Genomic DNA, 18,961 nt, shown 5'->3' with positions numbered 1-18,961 from the left:
ACAGCCAAGGGGATCCCACGGCTTGGATCCTGCCTCCACTCAGGAACGTGCTTCTTGTACCTCCCAGGATGAGGGAAATTCTCCCCAGCTTCAGACTCCATCTGGAGCCACTGCTCAGTTTTGAGGCAGGCTATCAAAACAAGCTCTAAAAACCGCGGCGAGAGACCATTTAAAAATAAACACGGTTAATAAGACAATTTAAAAAAAAAAAAAAAAAAAAAAAAAAAAAAAAAAAAAAAAAAAAAAAAAAAAAAAAAAAAAAAAAAAAAAAAAAAAAAAAAAAAAAAAAGGCAGCAAAAAGTTAGAAACTTAATGGGAGGGGGAAAAAATGAGACACCAGTGCGCTGATGGACTAATTTCAGAGGGCTGAGCTGTTTGATGGCAACAGGAGCCACCAGCACACACCACTTGGAGAGAGCAAACACATCGGCTCAGAGCAATTAAAGCATCACTTCCACAGATAAAGAGTCCTGGAAAGAGAGAGCAAATTATTTTCCCCATAAAACTCCATCACAGTGGCAATTCCCCTCTCAGCAGAGCCCATTTCCAGGGATTTCCCCACTCCATTATCCTGCAACACGTGGGACCTGGCTTGGGGGGAGGGGGGGAGCAGCAGCACCCAGAGCTGGGACAGGGAAGGGACACTCACCTTCTGCAGGATGGTGTGGGACATGGAAGCGTTGGCATGGACAATGATTGTGGCTGTCTTGTCATCCCTGATCTCCTTCAGGAGAGGGGTGGGATCCCGGCTGTCATCCAGCATCCGCACCGAGAGGGTGTCCTTGGAAATGAGGAACTGCCGGAGCAACTTCTCCAGGTTTAAAAGGCCTTCAAATGAAAGGGAGAAAAGCCTTTAAACGTTATGCTTGGCTCTGATTGCTCCCCTCCCATGGCCCACAGCCATTCCCAGTAGGATGCAGCCCTTCAGTTCTGGGCAAGGATTTGGGACTCACTGAAATAGTGGCCCCAAAGTCCTCTTGAGAACAGATAAGATTGTTGACACAAATTTTCTCAGGACCCCAGAGTCCAGAGAACCTTTTTCACCATCTCCCTGTATGTGGGATTGTTCTGCTTATTGGAAGATTATTCCTCCTCCTCAACCATCTCCAGCTCCCAGACGGAGTGCCCTGCAAGGCACAGCTTGATACACTTGGGAGATCTTGGAGCACTCTGCTGGGAAGCTGCTGTCTTCCAAGGGGATGGAAAGCTGGAAGGGGGCATGGAAAAGGGCCACCTGGCCTGCAGGACTGGGCTCTGCCTTCAGGTGGAAGCTGGAGACACAAAGCATTAGTGAACACCCCCCTGGATGAGTCCTGACTTCCCTGGGCTCATTCTCTATCGCCCTTTTGGCACTTCTGACTGAAGTTTCCCCCTGCAGCTGGGTCACTGCAAGGGCTCCTTCCAACCCAGCTGCCTTGAAGTCTAATAAGATGTCAAAGCTCCTGCTGCAGCTTTTCTTCCTCAAGACAGCATATTTGATAGAGCCTGTCTCTTCCACCCAGCTGCTGAGTTTCATCAAGAAATAACCTCCTGTCAAGTTTGATTGACCAGAGGGACCACCAGATGCAATCACAGACAGCAGGCACAGCCACACATCCCAGCCCAACAGAAATCCATAAAGGAGGAGAGGGAACTGAACTGAAGGAAGCTGAAAAGAACAGGACTATCAGCAGCATCACATCCCAGCTGGCAGAGAGGCAAACCCATCCTCAAGTCAGGGCTCTGCTCTTAACCTCCCTTCCCTCTGAGTGCACAAACCCACTCGTTCACCAGCAGGTCAAGGGCCAGGGAAGTGGCACAAGAGGATGTGATTAGTGTTAGAGCTCTGCTTCCAAGGACTCCCAGAGCTTCACAAAGGCAACAAAGCAGTGCAGCAAAAGGCACACATCCAAGACCAGGAGCCTCTCATTCACAGGGAGGCTTTCTCAGCACGTTGAGTTTGCTCTGAGCCCCTCACGATGCTTTTCTCTGGGTACAGGTGGGAACTCAGCAAAGGACTAAAAGAACAGCCAGGAATTTCTCTGGGTCACATCAGCTTCTTTTTCTCTCTCACTGGCCAGCAAACTCACTCTGCATGAAGGGCACGTGGAGCAGACCTCACCTGAATCCCTTTTTTTGTGTGTGTGCTGGCCCACACAAACAGCAAATTTTACCTAAGCCCTCCTTCAATTCTATCCACCAAACTGAGTCACATCATATTCTATTCACCATGGCACTACTAAATTCATTGACCTTGAGGGTCATTTTCTGCTTCAGCCAAGGCAAACTGCACTCAGTCCCCAGAGGAAGGATGTGACTCCCTGCAGTGACAGCACGAGGGTGACAGGGGAGGACCCAGGAGCCCCATCACACATAGCCTTGCACTTAAAACCAAAACAGCTACAACTTCTCCCTCCTGGGACCCAAATAAAATCATCCCTCAAAACAGCATTTCCTCACTGATGAGCGCACACAGCTCGTAGGCTCCCCTGAGCTGCCTCAAGGGAACCTCCCAAAAGCCTGAAATGCCTGGAGTTAGTTGTTTAAGGACTGTGCTCAGGAGCAGTGCGTGTCCTAAGGGAAAATGAGGGTTTATGCTCCTACATGAGGCTTGATTATGTGCTCCAAGCCCAGCTCCCATCAGGCCCTTCCTGAGCACAAAAGAAGAGCAGGATCCACAAAAGGCACCCATCCCACTGCTTCCCAGGGCCTGGGAAGGACTCAGGCTCTGCAGCACATCCTGAATATTGAGTTATCCAGTAGTAAAATTAATTAGATTGCTTCAAGTAAAAGGGTGTTATTGGTTTTGATCCAGTTAAATGAAGAATCCTGTTAATCATGTTAATACCAACAGGAGGGACCTGCGTGTTTTGGCACAGAGTTGGGAGGAGGGCAGGGGTGGATGTGTGCTCTGTGCCTGGCAGCAGTGTGGGGGGACAGGGCTCTGAGCCTCCTGCACGGCAGGTGAGAAAACCTAATTATCTTTCCTTCCCCCTTCTGCTTAAGGTTAAGGTAGACAATGAAAAATTCCAGCCCTGGAAGTAATGCAGGAGAGCATTTGCATGATTTTAATTGCATCATTTTGAGTCGGGTCCTTTCCCGGGGTAAATCTGAGCACGTTTACAGAAGGTAATTTACTGACTTACATCAGCTCAGTATCTGCTCTCCTCAGGGCACATGAGGCAGAAAAGGAAGGCAGAGACACTCCTGTTGCTCCTGTCCCCATGCAGGAGTTCCCACAGCAATGCATTACTGGCACAGCTGGTGGTGTGAAGTTTGTCCAGGGCTGGCTGGGAATGGTGCTGCCTTTCCCTCACACAGAGAACAGGATCCCCAGAGCTCTCCCTGGTGCCTTTCCAAAGCCCCTCTTCCAGGCTGGTTTGTGTGATAAACCCCAGTGCTGATGAACAGGGTAATAAAAGCAGAACTGCTGTGGCTGCTACACAGCATCTCCTTCCTGCCCAGTGACCTCCAACAGCACAGGACCCACTTGAGGAGCTCTGCAGAGGTGACCATGGTCCTGCTGAGGTGACAGCTCCAGCATCCACGTGCACCATGAGCAGCAGATTTAGGGCTGCAGAGCCCAAGAGGGTGTGCAGTGTATTGTCTATTAATCAAACCCCGCTTTTAGGCCACAAGCTGCACGTGGGTTTGGGAAAGACATATTTCAAAAAGCTTCACTTGCCTAAAATAATCTCCAGAAACAAGCCTAAGCCTTTTTTAAAAAAAAAAAAAAAAATTCAAACCCCCATCTGTGGAAGCAAAACACTCTTCAGATTGTCAAACAGAAGGCAGGCAAGTCTCTTCCCCATCCCCTTTCCTCCTCTCACAAACACCTCCACGGGGGCAACAGTGTGGAGAACCTGCCCTGGAGGGGGGAAAAGGATGTGCCAGCACGAGAGGTGGAGATCTGGGATGCAACAGGGAGGTCCCACACGCTGCTGGTGGGACCTTCTCCAGCGAGCACCAAACACAGACAGGGAGGTGGAACAGAGTGGGGGCAGCCCAAGCCAGCCTGGCAAAGGACTCACATTCAGCTTTGGCACAGATGAGGCAGGCAGTGGTGCAGTTAAAGAAATTCAGGATCCCTGCCACGGCCACGCTGATGTCGGTGTTGCTGGGGTGGAGGTTGAGGGTGGTGAAGCGCTGGAGCTGCAGCTTCAGGAACTCCTCGGGTGCCACTTTGAAGTGAGGAACCTGAGAGGGGAGGGGAGAGGAAAGAAAACATAATTAAAGAGGGAAGAGAAATAAAAACAAGTAAATCTGCGGTAAAGGGCCTTTGGTGTGAAATGCACAGCAGGCAGGGAGTGAAACATCCCAATAAAACTGAATAAGCATCGCTGGAGTCAAAGAGAGGAGGGTGGGATTCGTGCAGCAGCAGAGGAAAATAATTATCACAGCCACGAGAAGCCACGGGAAGAAGTGGATCAGGAAAAGTCTTGCTGAGCCACTCAGAGAAAGGCAACAGGGTCTGTGATTACAGCCCAGGAAACCTTCCGGATGAGTTCAACCTAATTAGCTGGGGCACTAATTGTAGCCGGGCTGGGTAAACAGGGAGGAGGCTCTGCAGGGATACACTGGGATGCGGGCACTGGGAGCCCCCAGCCCTTTGCTGCGAGCTGCAGATCCACCTCTGCCCGCTGAACTGATGTGTCATCAGGCAATTAGGGGAGATGAAGGGCAGAACAGGCTGACCCCGTGCTGGCAGGGCTCGGGAGAGGGGGCAACAGATGCAGCAGCCAGAAGGTTTGGGCATTTTTGATCAGCAGCGAGGCCACACCACGGGCAAGCTCCAAGGGACTGGAACCAGCAGCACAGATAATGCTGCATTTGTCATTAACACAGCAGAACGGGGGGGAGGGAGGGGGATGCTCCTGCCCCCAGGAATTTGGGGAGGGGGGGGAGCTTGCAGATTCCTGCAGAGGGGATGGGTGGGCAGACAGACAGATCAAGCTCAGGCACTGGGGGGTTCACCCAAATAAGGAGAGGGAATATTGTTTTCCTTTTGCTGAGTGAATTATTTGCAAGAAATAGGAGTCAGAGAAAGGGAAACATCTGCTAAGGCTTCGTTAGCAGAGTGTCAAGTCGACTTTTCCTTCATTATTAGCCCTTCCTGAAGCTATCAGCCTATGCCTCCCACCTCTCTCCTCTTGGGAAAGCCTATTAGCAGCTTGTGATGGCTGTTTTATTGACAGCGTAAGCTGTTTGCTTAGCAAAAGGAAAGTTAAAAGAGTAATAAGCTGCTATCTGCCTTGATTTGAGTCTGCAGCCCTCACCCCGGGCTGTGTGAGCAGGGAGACAGGCTGGGAAGGAAAGGTGAATTCCTGTAAGCAGAGCAGTCAGGGCAGCATCCTGGGATGAGCCAGGATGAGCCTGAGATTTGCAGATTCCAGAGAAAAGGAAATGCAGACAGATCCCAGCTCTGCAAACACTGGCAGTGTGGCACTGCAGAGCTTGCCTTGCCTGGGATGGAGCACAGGTCCAGGACGTTTAACGGGAGAAAGCACTACAAAACCCCCCCAGGAGACCCATCCCGCTGCAGCCCCAGTGCTTTAGGTCTGAAAGATCCATCCCCTCATCACTTCTGATCCTCCGGGAACAACAGAACAGCACTCATTTGTTAATGCGAATTATTTACAGCGCTTAGTTCCAGCCTCCCCTCCTCGGGGGCTGGGCTCCAGAGAGAGCCCACTAAGTGGCTGAGAGATGTTATCTGGCTTTAAAGGGATGAACTGTGAGAGGAGAACTCAATTTCTTTTCCCCTGGGCAGAGCCAGAGCAGCGTAAGGTGGTTCAAGGCTTGGGAAATATTAAATCTAGCACCTAGTCCAGACACAGATTAAAAGGGTTTGCATTGATGGAACAGCAGTAAACTGTTAAAAAAAAAATAAAAATAAAGCTTTCCAAGTTTGTGCAAGAAGTTGTGTCATACCAGGAGCTCTGGTTGGGATTTGGAAGAAGGAACAGGGCTCCCACATTCCCTCCCAGTCCTAGGCAGCCCACCAGGCACGAGGGCACTGGGGCCAAGTCAATTTGAGGGCATAAAATTAGTCCAGAAAAGAACTTTTTCCACTTACCTCCTTCTCCCCACAGATATTGCTGATAATAGAGCTCGAAGCTGGGCTTGAGGAAGGTCCCAGGACTCCAACCACTCCTTTGGGGAGAATCTGGCACACTGTGGGCACCAGAGAGAGGGAAAGGGCATTAGACTTCATCCTCAACTGCTTACAGTACCTTCTGCACTGAGAACATCCCATTCCATCATCTCCTTCACACAACAAACCATTTACATCCCCCAAACCCCTCCATCCCCTCTGAAGCATTGTCACCCTGCCTGTGACACTCTCCCTCCTTCCCCAGCCTTTTAAAATCCCCCCTAAGCCCTCCCCAAAGCCCCAGGATCCTCATCTCTGACTCAGAACTGGGGGCTCTCCCTTTTAACACCCCTTTGTGCCCCCAGGATAAAACAGGGACTAAAGTATATGAAGATGCTCAACACAGCAGTGACCTGGCTTGAAAAGCATCATCCAGCAGCAAACAAACTCGTCTGAATATCTCCCCTCACCCTCTGCAGAGTTCAGTGGTAATAATAAGGATTGCATTATTGGTTTTCATTTGTTTTGGGTTGTGAGTTTTTTGTTTGTTTTTTTTTATTTTTTTTCTCCCTATTTGTAGTTAATCTTCTGGCTCCTTGCCACCGAGGTTAGCAGAGCAATAAAGAAACCCCTGACAAACCGAGGAAGTTAAATCTCTCCCCTCAAGCTTCCCTGGGTTAAAATGCGACCTTTTGTCCTTTCCATTCACGGCACAAATTTAGCTGAATTGCACTCCGAGGAGGAGCCCAGCTGGTGTCACCTCCCTGCTGCCATCCCCATCAACCAGAAATGCTCCTCCAGAGCAGCTGGTGCAGGCAAAGCCTGAACAGAAGGCGAGAGCCCCTCGTGCCTGAATTCCTGGGCTCTCTCACAGGCTCATGTGAACATGTGCTGGCCACGGCTCCTTCTGCAATGCCAGACCTGCCTCAGCATCCCCACACGCTCAGCTCCTTCCTCCCCACGCACACACAAAGCCACCTTTGCTCCACTGGAGCCTTCCTGAAGGGATAGGAGATGGAAGAGGGGAGAGCAGGCAGCAAAACTACCTGTCAGCTCTGGCTCACGACGTTTTCACGTGGAAAAAATCAAACCACAGCGGCAGAAAAGTGGGAAATGAGAGCCCACACTGTGCTTGGGGTGGGTTTAGAGCAGGGGGCTCTGGGGTGGAGGGCAGAGTTTGGGAAGTGAACTCCTACAGCCTGATTTCAGCTAACCAAGGTTGCCCAGGGAAGCTGAGGCTGCCCCATCCCTTGGAAGTGTCCAAGGCCAGGTTGGATGGAGTCCTGAACAACCTGGGCTAGGGGAAGGTGTCCCTGCCCATGGCAGGGGGTGGAACAAGATGAGCTTTAAGGTTCCTTCCAAGCCAAACCACTCTGTGATTCTGTGATCTCTGGCCTTAAACTTCACAAGCCTCCAAAGCCTCATGACTGGAATATGAGGCCAAAATCTGATTTAGTTTTTTTTTTTCCACTTTGGGGAATTGGTTTTACCTCTCTTTTGAAGGCAGAACTCCACATCCTTCCCCCAGCCCCTGTCCATGCTGATTGCTCTGACTTCTTACAGAAAGTGCTGATGAAATGCAAACATCTCCCCTTGGGTTTTCCTCCCTTCTGTGCTCTCTCACCCTCCAACAGCTTAATCTCCCACAGAGCCGGTGGTATTTTTCCGTGGCATCTTCAAAAAGAATCCAGTGCTTGCTTTTCCTCTGTGCTTAAAAATTTACAGGCACTTACACCTCTTCAAGAAGGTGCTTTTAAATAAGAGCACCAGCGATTTGAAAACCCTGCCTGCTGTCTCAGCAGCCCTCATCAACAAACCCTTCAGCGCTCTGCAGCTCATCATCCAGGAGAAAGGAGCTGTTCCAAGTCCCCTCCTTCATCCAACAGGTCATAAAAGGCAAAATTCCCGGGGAAAAATGTTTCTTGTGCACAGAGGGGAAAGTTTGGTGAGTGCTTTCCTTCCCGTCCCCGGCACGGAGAACAAAAAGTGGGTTAAGTAGTCATGGCAACGGAGTTGCAACAACTGTCAGAAGAAAAAGACCTGGTTTATCACTACCAGGGGGGAAACATCCACTAAAATTAAGGAAAATGAATGGAAACAAAGTGGAGGTGCCCGAGGCAAAGGTTCTGACCACGTTTGGAAAGCTTCCCCTGTAATCCAAGCTCACTTCCTACTTCAGAACGTTTCCTGATGCTGTTTGTCCCCACAGGGGGGGAAAGGCTCAGCCTTGCTACTGCCACGGGCACTGCAGGTTCAGGAGAGGGTTGTAGAAATGTAGGTCTTGCATCAAAACCTCATCCCTGATAATCACAGAGACTGCAACCACAGATAGTGGCACGTTACAGGATATGGCCCCACAAATCCCCTCATCCTTCCCCACCCTGCTGTGCAGGGCACATTTTTGATGGCTTCTGCTTAAGTTTGTGTTCAATTCTTCTGTTGTCCATTTCTTCAGGACCTCAAGAAATACTGGGCATTGAAAAGGCACCCCATGAAGAACCTCTTAAATCCCTGAGATGGGATGTGGGTTCCTCTGATGGTCCCTGATCAGGTGTGTGTTGGCAGTGAACAGTGACCCTCCTGCTGTAGTAGCAGAGCTGTGCAGCCACAGAAGCAAGAAAGGGCTGTGTTTAATAATTTCCAGGAGTGTATTTGGGAATTAAGGACAAATCTGGACACTCAGGAAACAACAAGGTATTTTGTAAAGGAAGGTGGAAACACGTGCTTGTTTTCTGACCGTGGAAAAGCAAGACAACAAGTGAGGAACTCTGACATTCTGTGTGTTTGTGCATCCCCTCAGATGTGGTCAGAGAGTGCCTTTCCCCTCCTGGCATCCCAAACATTTCCCTGCTCAAAGCAGGGCTGAGAGCTCTCCAGGGAGAGCATCCACCCCCGGGGCAGGACACAGCATCCCCTTCCCTGCACACAGACACCTGACCCCAGGGTTTCAAACTGCATGCAAGGAAAATTCCTGGCTCTAATTGAGAATAAATGAGCAGGGAAGGTTTGCAATCACCTCAGCGTTTCCATGATTGCAAAACACACCAGAGGATCTGGAGTGGCAGGGACTGGTCAGGACGGGATTCTCAGACAGGGAACACCAAGTGCATAAATAAACAGCCGGTGTTCCAGAGGGTTCATCCTGCACTCCCAGACTGCTCCCTGCAGCATCCTTGGTGCTTCCTAAAAGGAACCCACAACCAGAGAAGCCCAGAGAGAAGCTGTGGCTGCTCCTGGAAGTGTTCAAGGCCAGGTTGGAATGATGAGATCTAGTGGGAGGTGTCCCTACCCAGGGCAGGAAGATCTTTAAGGTCCCCTTCCATCCCAAACCATTCTGTGATTCCATGGTAACCAAAGCAGGCTAAAAACATGAAATCCCACCAAAAAATGGTGGGGCACGTTTGAGCCAATGCCACTGAAAGGACATAGCAGGCACTTTGAAATCCTGGTGTGAATAAATAAAAATTTAAACCCCTCCAGCTGCTGACCTGCCCCAAGATGTTTGGATTCACAACAAAGAGATGCTTAAAAGGCTGAGGAGGCCATAGGGGACAGGGGGACAAGTAGAAGATCAGTCCCTCACTGGACATCAAAAGGAATGAGGTGGTTTAGATAAAGACACGATTAAACAAGTCGTTTTGGATCCCCATGAAAGGAGCTGAAACATCAAACACAAAGAGAGAGCAGGTTTTCCTTGTAACAGAAAAAAAAAAAAAAAAAGAAAAAAAAGCTCTGCCCATAACCTTTCACTGCAAACTCCTTGCAAACACAGATGTTTCACACAGGAGCAGTCAGTGTTTGCCTCCATTCATATCTACAGCTGAAATAGAGACCAGGCATGAATGTGATTAACTGACTCATATTTCACCTGCTGAGGCAATTGTGATTTTTGGGGCCCTCTAACATGAGCCAGCCAGAAGGAAAAAAGAAAGAAAAGCAGCTCAACACTAAAATGAAAATTAACTGCCCAAAATTCTTCCTTCTCTCGAAGCACTAATTGTACATGGAATAACACTGATGGGGTGTAATTCCTAAATCAGAGCTGTGATATTTAACAGTGATTCAGAGGGTGTGAAATGTGAGAACAGTATTAAACAGCTGTATAACAGCTTTGCAGTCATAGGTTAAAGCATCCAAACAGTTTTTATTAATATTATGTGTCATAACAAACATCAGCGTTGTATTAAAGCATTTGAAAGGCACGAAAGCCCTTGAAATTTAAGTCAGAGGATCTGATTCTCCTCTACTACCAGTATAAATCACGAATAACTTCAGTGACATTAATAGCAGAGCCATGCAGAATCCAGATTTTTTTTTTCCTTTTCAAAGAAATGCTTCCAGACATTTTTCCCTCTGAAGAAAAGGCAAATAACATACTGCAAAATTCACCAAAATCAAGTCAAGCTTGCTCCAATTCCTAATTTTTACATTCTAGAAGCCCAAGTAAATAAATAAAAAAAAAGAAAATCACCCCGAGATGCAAACTGGAAATGGGAGGTGGCCTCTCCCTCACTCACCCTGTTCCCACATTCTCCCCAAACACATCATTTGCCCCCAGTTCAACAACAGGAACACGCTGCTCCATGCAGGAGATTTATGGGGGAGGAACAGGAATGGAACTCAAAAGGCCACTGGGTCCTTCAAAGGATGCCAAATGAGGGCAAAGCAGGACATGCACAATCCTGGGCAGATGGGAAAGACCAGGGAAATAGAAGAGGGATGAGGGATCCAAAACAGCGGAGAATTGCTGTTTTAAACAGCCCCTGGTGCTGCTGCCTGTGATGATTTTAATCTGCGCTGCCTCACGGGTGACAGGCTCTATAAATAGACACTCAGGTACTTGCTGAGACGCACTTTATTAACTGAACTCTTCTATAAATAATGCAAACACTAATTCAGGAAATGAAGGATGTGCTGATCTCGCAGGCCCATGGAGCCTGTTCATACACCTACCCAGAGTCACTGCTGAGTGAGAAACCAGCCTTCCCCAGAGCACCACACACCACCACAATTTTTGGGGACACCCTGCAGATTGCACAGCCATGGAACCGTTGGGAAACGAGCCTAAAACCCCCATTATTAAAAATGATTTCTCCAGCTTTCTCAAGCCAACCGGTAATAAAAAGTTATAGTCCTCCCTTGAACTCTAAAGGTCAGCTCAGAAATGATTCTGAAGGGAAGCCATCCTGTTCCAAAGGATTTTTCCTCTTACAGGAAGAAACTATTATAGATCTTTTGGGCTCCTTTCACTCGGGCTCCCAAAAGGTCTGTGGGATGCTGACCATCAATTTCCCTGTTATTCATCAGCACGGAGCTGACACACTGGGGGTCCAGAGGAACAACTCTAATAGAGAGCTGTTTCAATAAGGCACTTGGAAGTGACGTGGGAAATCTCCTGCTCTTTCAAAATTAGCTCTTTTTCATCCCCATGCCTTCAAACATCGCTTGAAAAACTTCACTTTGTGTAAATAAATCTGCTGCCAATCTCAAGCTCTGGAAGAGCTGTCATGTTTGCTGACACACAGAGTTCCAGGGGGAATTAAAAATAACTTAATTGCACCCAACTTGCCCAGAGTCTCTTATTTGCTCACCATTAAGTGCTTTCCAAAGGATCAGCACCTCCCGTATCGCTGCCTCTCTTTATTGACACACAGATTAAAGGAAGTAATTTGTCCCAAACCGCTGAGCTGAGTGGTGGCAAAGCCTGTTGGGGACCCAGATCCTCTCAGTCCAAGCTTTGGGCTCGCCTCACAACACCAAGCTACACCCTCAAATGAAAACTGGTCTGTGTGAGGATGAGAGGAGCAGAGAGGCGGGTGTTTATCCCAGTTGACCATCCCACAATTTCCCTCTGCACCCAGTGTGCCAGGCACCTCCAGCGAGCTGGCAGAGAGGAGAAAGTGGGGCAGGCCCATCTGCAGGGAGAGGCACTCACTGGTTTCTGCAGTCTCGTACTCGCTGTCCCGCAGCAGCTCGAAGATGTCCACCTCCACCTTGGCTTTCCCCGCCCGCTCGGGCGCGCGGTTGATGCGGTTCTTGGCCAGGGTGATGGAGAGCCTCTCCCCTCTGCTGCACTCCATGGGGTCATCCAGGATGGCAGCTGTGGGAGCAAAGGGGTTGGCAGTGGTCAGGCGTGGCAGGGACTCCGTGCACGTCCCCACCCCCCTCGCCCCCCCCAGTCCCTTCGGGATCTCCACGCGAGCGCTTTGTGCTCCCGTCACCGCCACGCTCGGCGCATCCTCCTTCCCACACGGCCCTTCCTGCTGTTTCACCCACCTCCCAGGGTTTTGCCAGACAGGTGGGTGGTGACATCCCTGCAGCAGTGGCTGTGCTACCTGTCGGAATGCCACAGCACAGCCACCCACGCTGTCGGCGCGCCGGTGGCATCCATCACCCACCCCTGGGGCTCCTGGAGAGGCACATCCAGCTGTGCAGCCCTCAGGAACCCAGATGCAGGCTCTGCCTCACGTCCCAACAAAGGAGGAACGTCCCCACGTAGCCTGGGATCGTTGCTGTGAAGCGTTGATCCGGTGCTGATAGCTGGAGTATTTCAGGAAGCACGTGGGCAGCCGTGGGTGGGGAGGGACAAATATTTTTCAAACAGAAAGCGCTCGACTCTTGAACTCAGCTCCTGGGGCTGCCCACTCAAATCTGTGTTAGGCACAGGGAGATGGTGAGGGGTATTATTTTTGTTTTCTTGAGGGGAGGCAAGAAAGGAATCAGAGTTGAGCATTTTGTTATGAGCTGGCGCAACGTCTGGGTTTGTCCCTGCTAACAGGAGGTCTCCTCCCAGAGCACAGCAATTCCATCAGATCTGGGGAAGAGCAGAGCTATTGTTTGTTGTGTACATTGAAAAAAAAAAAAAAAAAAAGGCACCAAGGCTTATCTTCCCTTCCCAAAAATCACAACCCAAAGGGAGCGATGCCATCCAGGACTGCTCAGGGGCTGAAGCAGGATGGGGAGCAGAGCTGGAGTGTGATGAACGTCCCCAAAATGCTGCTCGTGTTCAGGGGGCTGACACAGCAAAATTAAAGATCAGTGGTGGGGGAGTGCGTGTCAGCATTCTGAGATTCATTAAGTTTCTAATTTAAAAGCTGCAAAATCACTAAATTGGGAAATGTTGTCAAGTTTATTCCTAATTGCCAGTTTTCAAACAAAATCCACTTCCACTAATGTGCAGTTAAAGGCATTTTAAATATAAAACAGTCAACACCAAAGCATTCTGAATCATTTCCTCAGGCCACCTTGACAAAAGAGTTCGCACAAGGGTTGGGTTTTTTTGTGGTGTCAATTCAGGATAGGATTCTCCATTCTTATTTTTTGGAAATTTTGAAAAGTTCTCTACAGGTGAGGGGAGAAAAAAAAACTTGGGAAAAAAAAATAACAACACTCTTCCTTACTCAGCTCTGATTGAGTTTGAACTCCAGGACTTGTGATAGAAAACCAGCAAAACTTGCATTTTGGGACACTTGGGTTACTTTTACCAAATATTAAACCAGCCCTCAGATTGAGCAGGTAATGAGGCCGAACTAATCTTTATTTATTAAAGCTAGAGCATGAAAAAAGTCATTTAATGTTTAAAAAAAGGTTGGTTTTAAAACTTCATGTCCTGGGACACGGTGCCAAAGCTCATCTCATAGTGGCATCATTAAGTATGAACGGAAATCTTTCTAGAAATTCCCTTTCATCTCCTCCTGTCTATTAAATATGGGAAGATGCATCAAGTAAATCTTTAATCCTGAAGACTTACAGCAAAGCCTTTGAACTTGGTTGCCCTCAAAAATCACTCCTGTCTTCCCAAGCATGATAAATGTCTCTGGTCTGGACAACTTCCCTATGAATTACGAGGAAAACGTTTCAGAGGGAGCCAGGAGCACCTGGATCTGTGATGCCCAACTCAGGGTTGTTCAGGATTTCCCAGGGACTGAGGGTCAAACAATTCAAGTGAAGCCACCCAAGGACTGGCACAGGCTGAGTTTTCCTCTGGAATAATTGGCTGAAGCATCTTTTCCTGTGGGATGTCCAAATCTCGATAGATTAAAATAGCAATAATTATCTTTCTGGTCAATATGCCTTTTTTTCCTTACACTTAACACAAAACCCATAAACCTGAGAGGCACCAAACCAGAAGAGTCCACCCCCTTGGAAATGCATTGAGAGCTGCTGGGCTGCAGTTAATCAATATTCCAGCAACAAGTGACAGCGCTGAAATTCAGTTCTTTCCACCCTCAGCTGGCTTTCAAGCAGGGCTAAGAGAGCAGAAAAGCTCCATCCCCCCCGTTCCTCAGAGCCACCAGCCAGGCTCAACAGATGCACTCTGACAAGCCTAATCCCACTGCAAGTCTTGCTACAACATCCCCCCCTTAATTCACGGCTCGAGCGAGACCTAATGAAGTAGCATTTTTATAACAATAACAGGGAACAGATGCTACCAGGAGATTCAGGCAAACTGTGTTCAGCTGACCTTTCCCTGTTAACAGGATCATTTTTTATTTACGTTTGTCTCACATGCTTTTCATACCTTTGAGATGTAAAGAGTCATGCTCAGCAGCACGATTTCCATCTTGAAGATGCAGATTTAGCAAAGTTCTGGCTTAGGAAACGTATTTCATGGTTTGTAACCTGTCCCTCTAAGTTAAAAAGATACAAAGCTGTCTGCAGTATTTCTCAGGTGTCTCATCTGACAGGTTAAGATCACACCTACAGCCTCTTCTGATTTATACTCTGAACACACTCACAGAATCGTTCAGGTTGGGAAAGCCCTCCAGGTTCACCGAGTCCCCCCCTGTGCCCCATCCCCACCTCGTCCCCCAGCCCAGAGCACTGAGTGCCACATCCAGTCCTTCCTTGGACACCTCCAGGGCTGGGGGACTCCAATACCTCCCTGGGCAGCCCCTGCCAATGCTTGAAAACCCTTTCCATGGGGAACCCAAAGGCACTCCAGAAAAACAGATCGTTCCTCAGACACCAAAGTCCTGCTCAGGAACACCAGGAGACGCCCTGGGATGTGTGGGGGGATCACGCCAGATCCCCACATCTCCCCTTCCTCCTTTCCCTCTTCCTCAGCCACCTGTGTTTCCTGTGCCACTGGAGACCCCTCCTCACTCCATGAACCCCAAACTGCCTCCAAACCCACGGGGCTGAAGGGTCAGGTGATTAAAAAATTGCTGCAAAATTGCCTTATTTTGCACTTTCCCTTCCCCTGCTGAATACGGTATCAACCCTTCAGGCTGTCAATCCAGCAAAGGAGAAGGAATTTGCACAGTTCCTCATTACAGGGCTGTCAAGTGGAGCTCCAGTGGAGAAACAGGTGGGGTTGTGTTTCCATTATAACCTCTGAAGTGCTGCTTAAAAATAAAATAAAAAGTCGTCAACGCGCTATTACTCTGAGAGGGAAGAGGATCTCATCAAGGAAAAGGAAGAATCTAAAAACATCAAACCTCCTCCACAAAGAGACCTGATAATGTTTGTGTGCTCGGTGCAGCACAGGGCTAGTTATTGCTCTTGGCCAACATGGGAAATCTGCATTTAAATGGAGCTTCCCTCTCCTTTCTGTTATCCAGAGGGAGTGAATTCAGGGGAGAGAGAGAGAGAGAAGGGGAGACATGATAAAAACAGCTCAGGGCTTTAGTTTGCACTGCTTGAAACACAATCTCTCTTTTATCTTCTTTATTAACTGCTCTGTGTACATAAAATCAGAATTACATTCTCTGAGACCTGGAGTTTCCAGGGGGGAAAAAAAAAAAAAAAAAAGAGAATGAAGGTGATGACTTGTCCATCATGCTGGGATAAAAAACCTCTGTATCCCAGAAAAAATCATCCCTCTGGTCCAGGTGAAAGCCCTGCCCCTCCTGAAGTGTAAGGTCAGGGAATGTGATCCTGAAAACCAGCCTAAAAACACGGAGCGAAGTTGGGAAGATTATTCTCCTGTTCTGTCTTTTGTTCCCATAATGTCAAGTTGGGTTTCAAAAGCAAGTGGGGGTTTTTTTTGCCCATTTTCACGGTCTCAGGTGATTGGCAGCAGCTGTGGTTTTTAGGAAGAGAGCACTGGGAAGCCCTGGTGGGGCCAATAAACTTGGCAAGGCCAAGAAGCAGGCAAGAACTTAATTAAGTCTGTGGAGAGTATAAACACAAGAAAAATAACCACACAAACCCCAAGTGCCACTTGCAGGCGAGCAAAAAGAATGAGGAGGGAAGAAACAATGTGTAAAAAAAAAAAAAAAAAAAAAAAAAAAAAAAAAAAAAAAAAAAAAAAAAAGGCAAAAAAAACAAATGGGGGAAGTCCACCAGGATTTATAGTTGTAATCATGGGTTTGAGAGATGGCAATTCATTAATGCAGCTTTGGGACTTGGTGTTGGAGAGCAGGCAGAGGCACTGGTGAGGGAAAGAGCCTTCCATGGGAGGGGGAAGCAGGAAAAGAAGCTGCTGCAGAGCCCCAGGTGACAGAGGGTAGCCACAAAGAGCATGTTCTGTACCTCCAGCACCACAAAAACACTTTGGGATTTACTGGCTGACAGGGATTTCACCGGAGGAACAATCCCAGGCCTGGCACTTTGCCTCCTGCAGAGGGAACCACTTCTTGAACCTCCTTCTGATCACGGAATTGTTAAGGTTGGAAAAGACCTCCAAGATCATCAGGTCCAACCATCACCCAGCACCACCAGCCTGTTCACCACTAAACCACGTCCCCCAAGTGCCACATCCACAGGTTTTTTGGACACTTCCAGGGATGGTGCCTCCACCACTGAGCCCTAGCCAGCCTGTTCCAACTCCTGATGACCCTTTCCATGAAGAAATTTTTCTAATCTAGGCCTCCCCTGCTGCAGCTTGAGGCTGTTTCCTCACACCCTGTTGAGGATTGGACAGCATGTTACAGGATTCAAGGAATTCAGGGCATCCCCAAAGTCACTGAATTCCCATTTATATAGGTGGGGCTTTAGTGATGATATCCCTCTTAACCCTTTCCTGGTATCCAAGCACTTACAGAGCACTTGCTCTTCTTTCATCATCTCATTATTTAAAGGATGTCACAGCTCTGGCACCACCTCCTGATCCTCCCCAAGCTGGCAAACATCAGGAATGCACAGCCTAGCCCAAATTCTGGAGGAGACAAGTGCCAGGCCCCACATCCAGGCTTTCCCCAGCCAGCTGATTAATTCACACACAGCCAGCAAACAGCCTCGGACATCCCCCCAGTGTCAAGGTGAGATAAGGGGGGAAAAGCTGCTGTGGTGAGGGATTTAGGGGTTTGCTTTCATTAATGGGGAGAGCTCAGAGACATTTTGCACCTGGTTCTAATGGTGTTACAAATCACTGGCCACTGCTGCTGTCACAAAGCTCTGGAAGATGGATCCAAGGACAAGGACCGACCATGCTGGATGTAGATAGCAGATATGACAATTCTTTTGAAGAGATGAGATTGAAAATCATTTCACTTCTCATTTGTCTTTCTCTTGTGATGAATGAAGAAGGGAGGCATGAAGAGATAAAGCGGCTCCTCAAGGCTTTCCAGGACCACGTGGCAAATAAACAGATTTAATATGCCAAGAGACTCCAGAAACCCTTGCAGGACCTCAGCCTTTCTACTCACTGCCAACAAAACCTGACACTTGTGCTTCAATCTTCAGGCACTCAAGCACATCACAGAGACAAAGTGAGCACTATTGACAGATCTTTTGGGGGATGGGAACCCCCAGAAGCAGCAGCACATCAGGAGAAACATGGATGAAGATAAATGGGTCAGTGCTGCAAGGATGGGCACAGTGTGGATGGAAGAGTCAAACTATGTTTGGAACCTTTGGGTGGGAAGGGACCCTAAAGCTCATCCCATTCCACCTCCCACTGTCCCAGGTTGCTCCAAGCCCCGTCCAACCTGGACTTGGACACTTCCAGGGATGGGGCAGCCACAGCTTCTCTGCCCAACCTGTGCCAGGGCCTGCCCACCCTCACAGCAGAGAGGGTCAGGACCTTCTGAGGGCAATTCAGAGCATGTAAATCAGAGAATAACTTGTCCCCATCAAGCTGCCCTTTAGAGCCTCTGCTCCCTGTGCTCCATGGGAAACCTCACTGGCAACCTCTCCCCACCTCCCTACCCCCACAGTGCCCAGATGTTGGGGTACAGAGGTGCAAGGGAAGATAACCCAGCCTAAGAGCAGGAGGTGATCACAGGAAAGCTGAGCAGAAGGTGAAGGAAGGGTGGGAAAAGGTGACATTGGAACCCCCAGCCCTGTAGCAGAGGATCCAGATGTATGAAAGCACATGAAAGAGTTTGATCCGATTATAAAAGACACTCCAGCCCTCGGCTGATGTGCCTCAGGATCGTTTTCATCTCTGTTTTACTGGTAGAACAAACAACTTTTCCTGCTGAGTCACGCTGAAATGAGATGCTAAAGAGCTGCCACACCAGATGTGGAAGCCCTTCAGATCCAATATCGATCAATCTACACAGCCTGTATTTATTTATTTTTTGCCTCTCAGCCTTCAGCAATTTAATAGGTTACTTTAATGTCTTCCTGCCTTCCCTCTTTAGTATGCTCTGCCCACTGCAATTCTTCTCCCCTGATGACTTCTTCCCTGACTTCTGGATGGGAAAGCAAAACAGCAATTTTCTTTTCCCTGGACTCTGACACGGTTTTCCCTCCCTTTCTATCCATCTTAGCAGCACAGAGCTAATTCATCTAATCCCAGTGTACTTTTTTACAGTTGTTCAGAAAGAAAAGCAGCCCCACTTTGTTCTTCGATGACTTTTTGAGAGGAGGGATCTACAGAGACCTAAGTGACTGAAGTGATGCACAGAAACATCCTCGCTCCAAGCAATTTGTCTCGGCATCCCCCAGAGACCGTCCCTAAGTGGGGTGTCAAACATTGCCTGGAGAATCCTTGGCACA

At 48.6% G+C, this 18,961-nt stretch overlaps 1 protein-coding gene across 2 annotated transcripts in view; it reads right to left on the bottom strand.

Annotated features, from left to right (window-relative positions):
* Positions 1-18,961, bottom strand: part of GRIK4 (glutamate ionotropic receptor kainate type subunit 4) — a 159,648-nt gene that overhangs the window by 48,445 nt on the left and 92,242 nt on the right. For both annotated transcript variants that reach the window (XM_027901778.1, XM_027901779.1), the window contains exons 3-6: positions 12,009-12,173; positions 6,056-6,153; positions 4,011-4,176; positions 650-828 (exon numbers count right to left, since the gene is read on the bottom strand). In XM_027901778.1, the coding sequence (XP_027757579.1) occupies positions 650-828; positions 4,011-4,176; positions 6,056-6,153; positions 12,009-12,173 (608 nt within the window). The remainder of the gene's footprint in view (positions 1-649; positions 829-4,010; positions 4,177-6,055; positions 6,154-12,008; positions 12,174-18,961) is intronic.

The sequence above is a fragment of the Empidonax traillii genome, unplaced genomic scaffold (genome assembly GCF_003031625.1).
Source record: "Empidonax traillii isolate 1590-97213 ecotype Southwest subspecies unplaced genomic scaffold, ASM303162v1 scaffold812:size654646, whole genome shotgun sequence".
NCBI lineage: Eukaryota > Metazoa > Chordata > Aves > Passeriformes > Tyrannidae > Empidonax > Empidonax traillii.
This window is presented reverse-complemented; position numbering and strand designations above follow the sequence as displayed.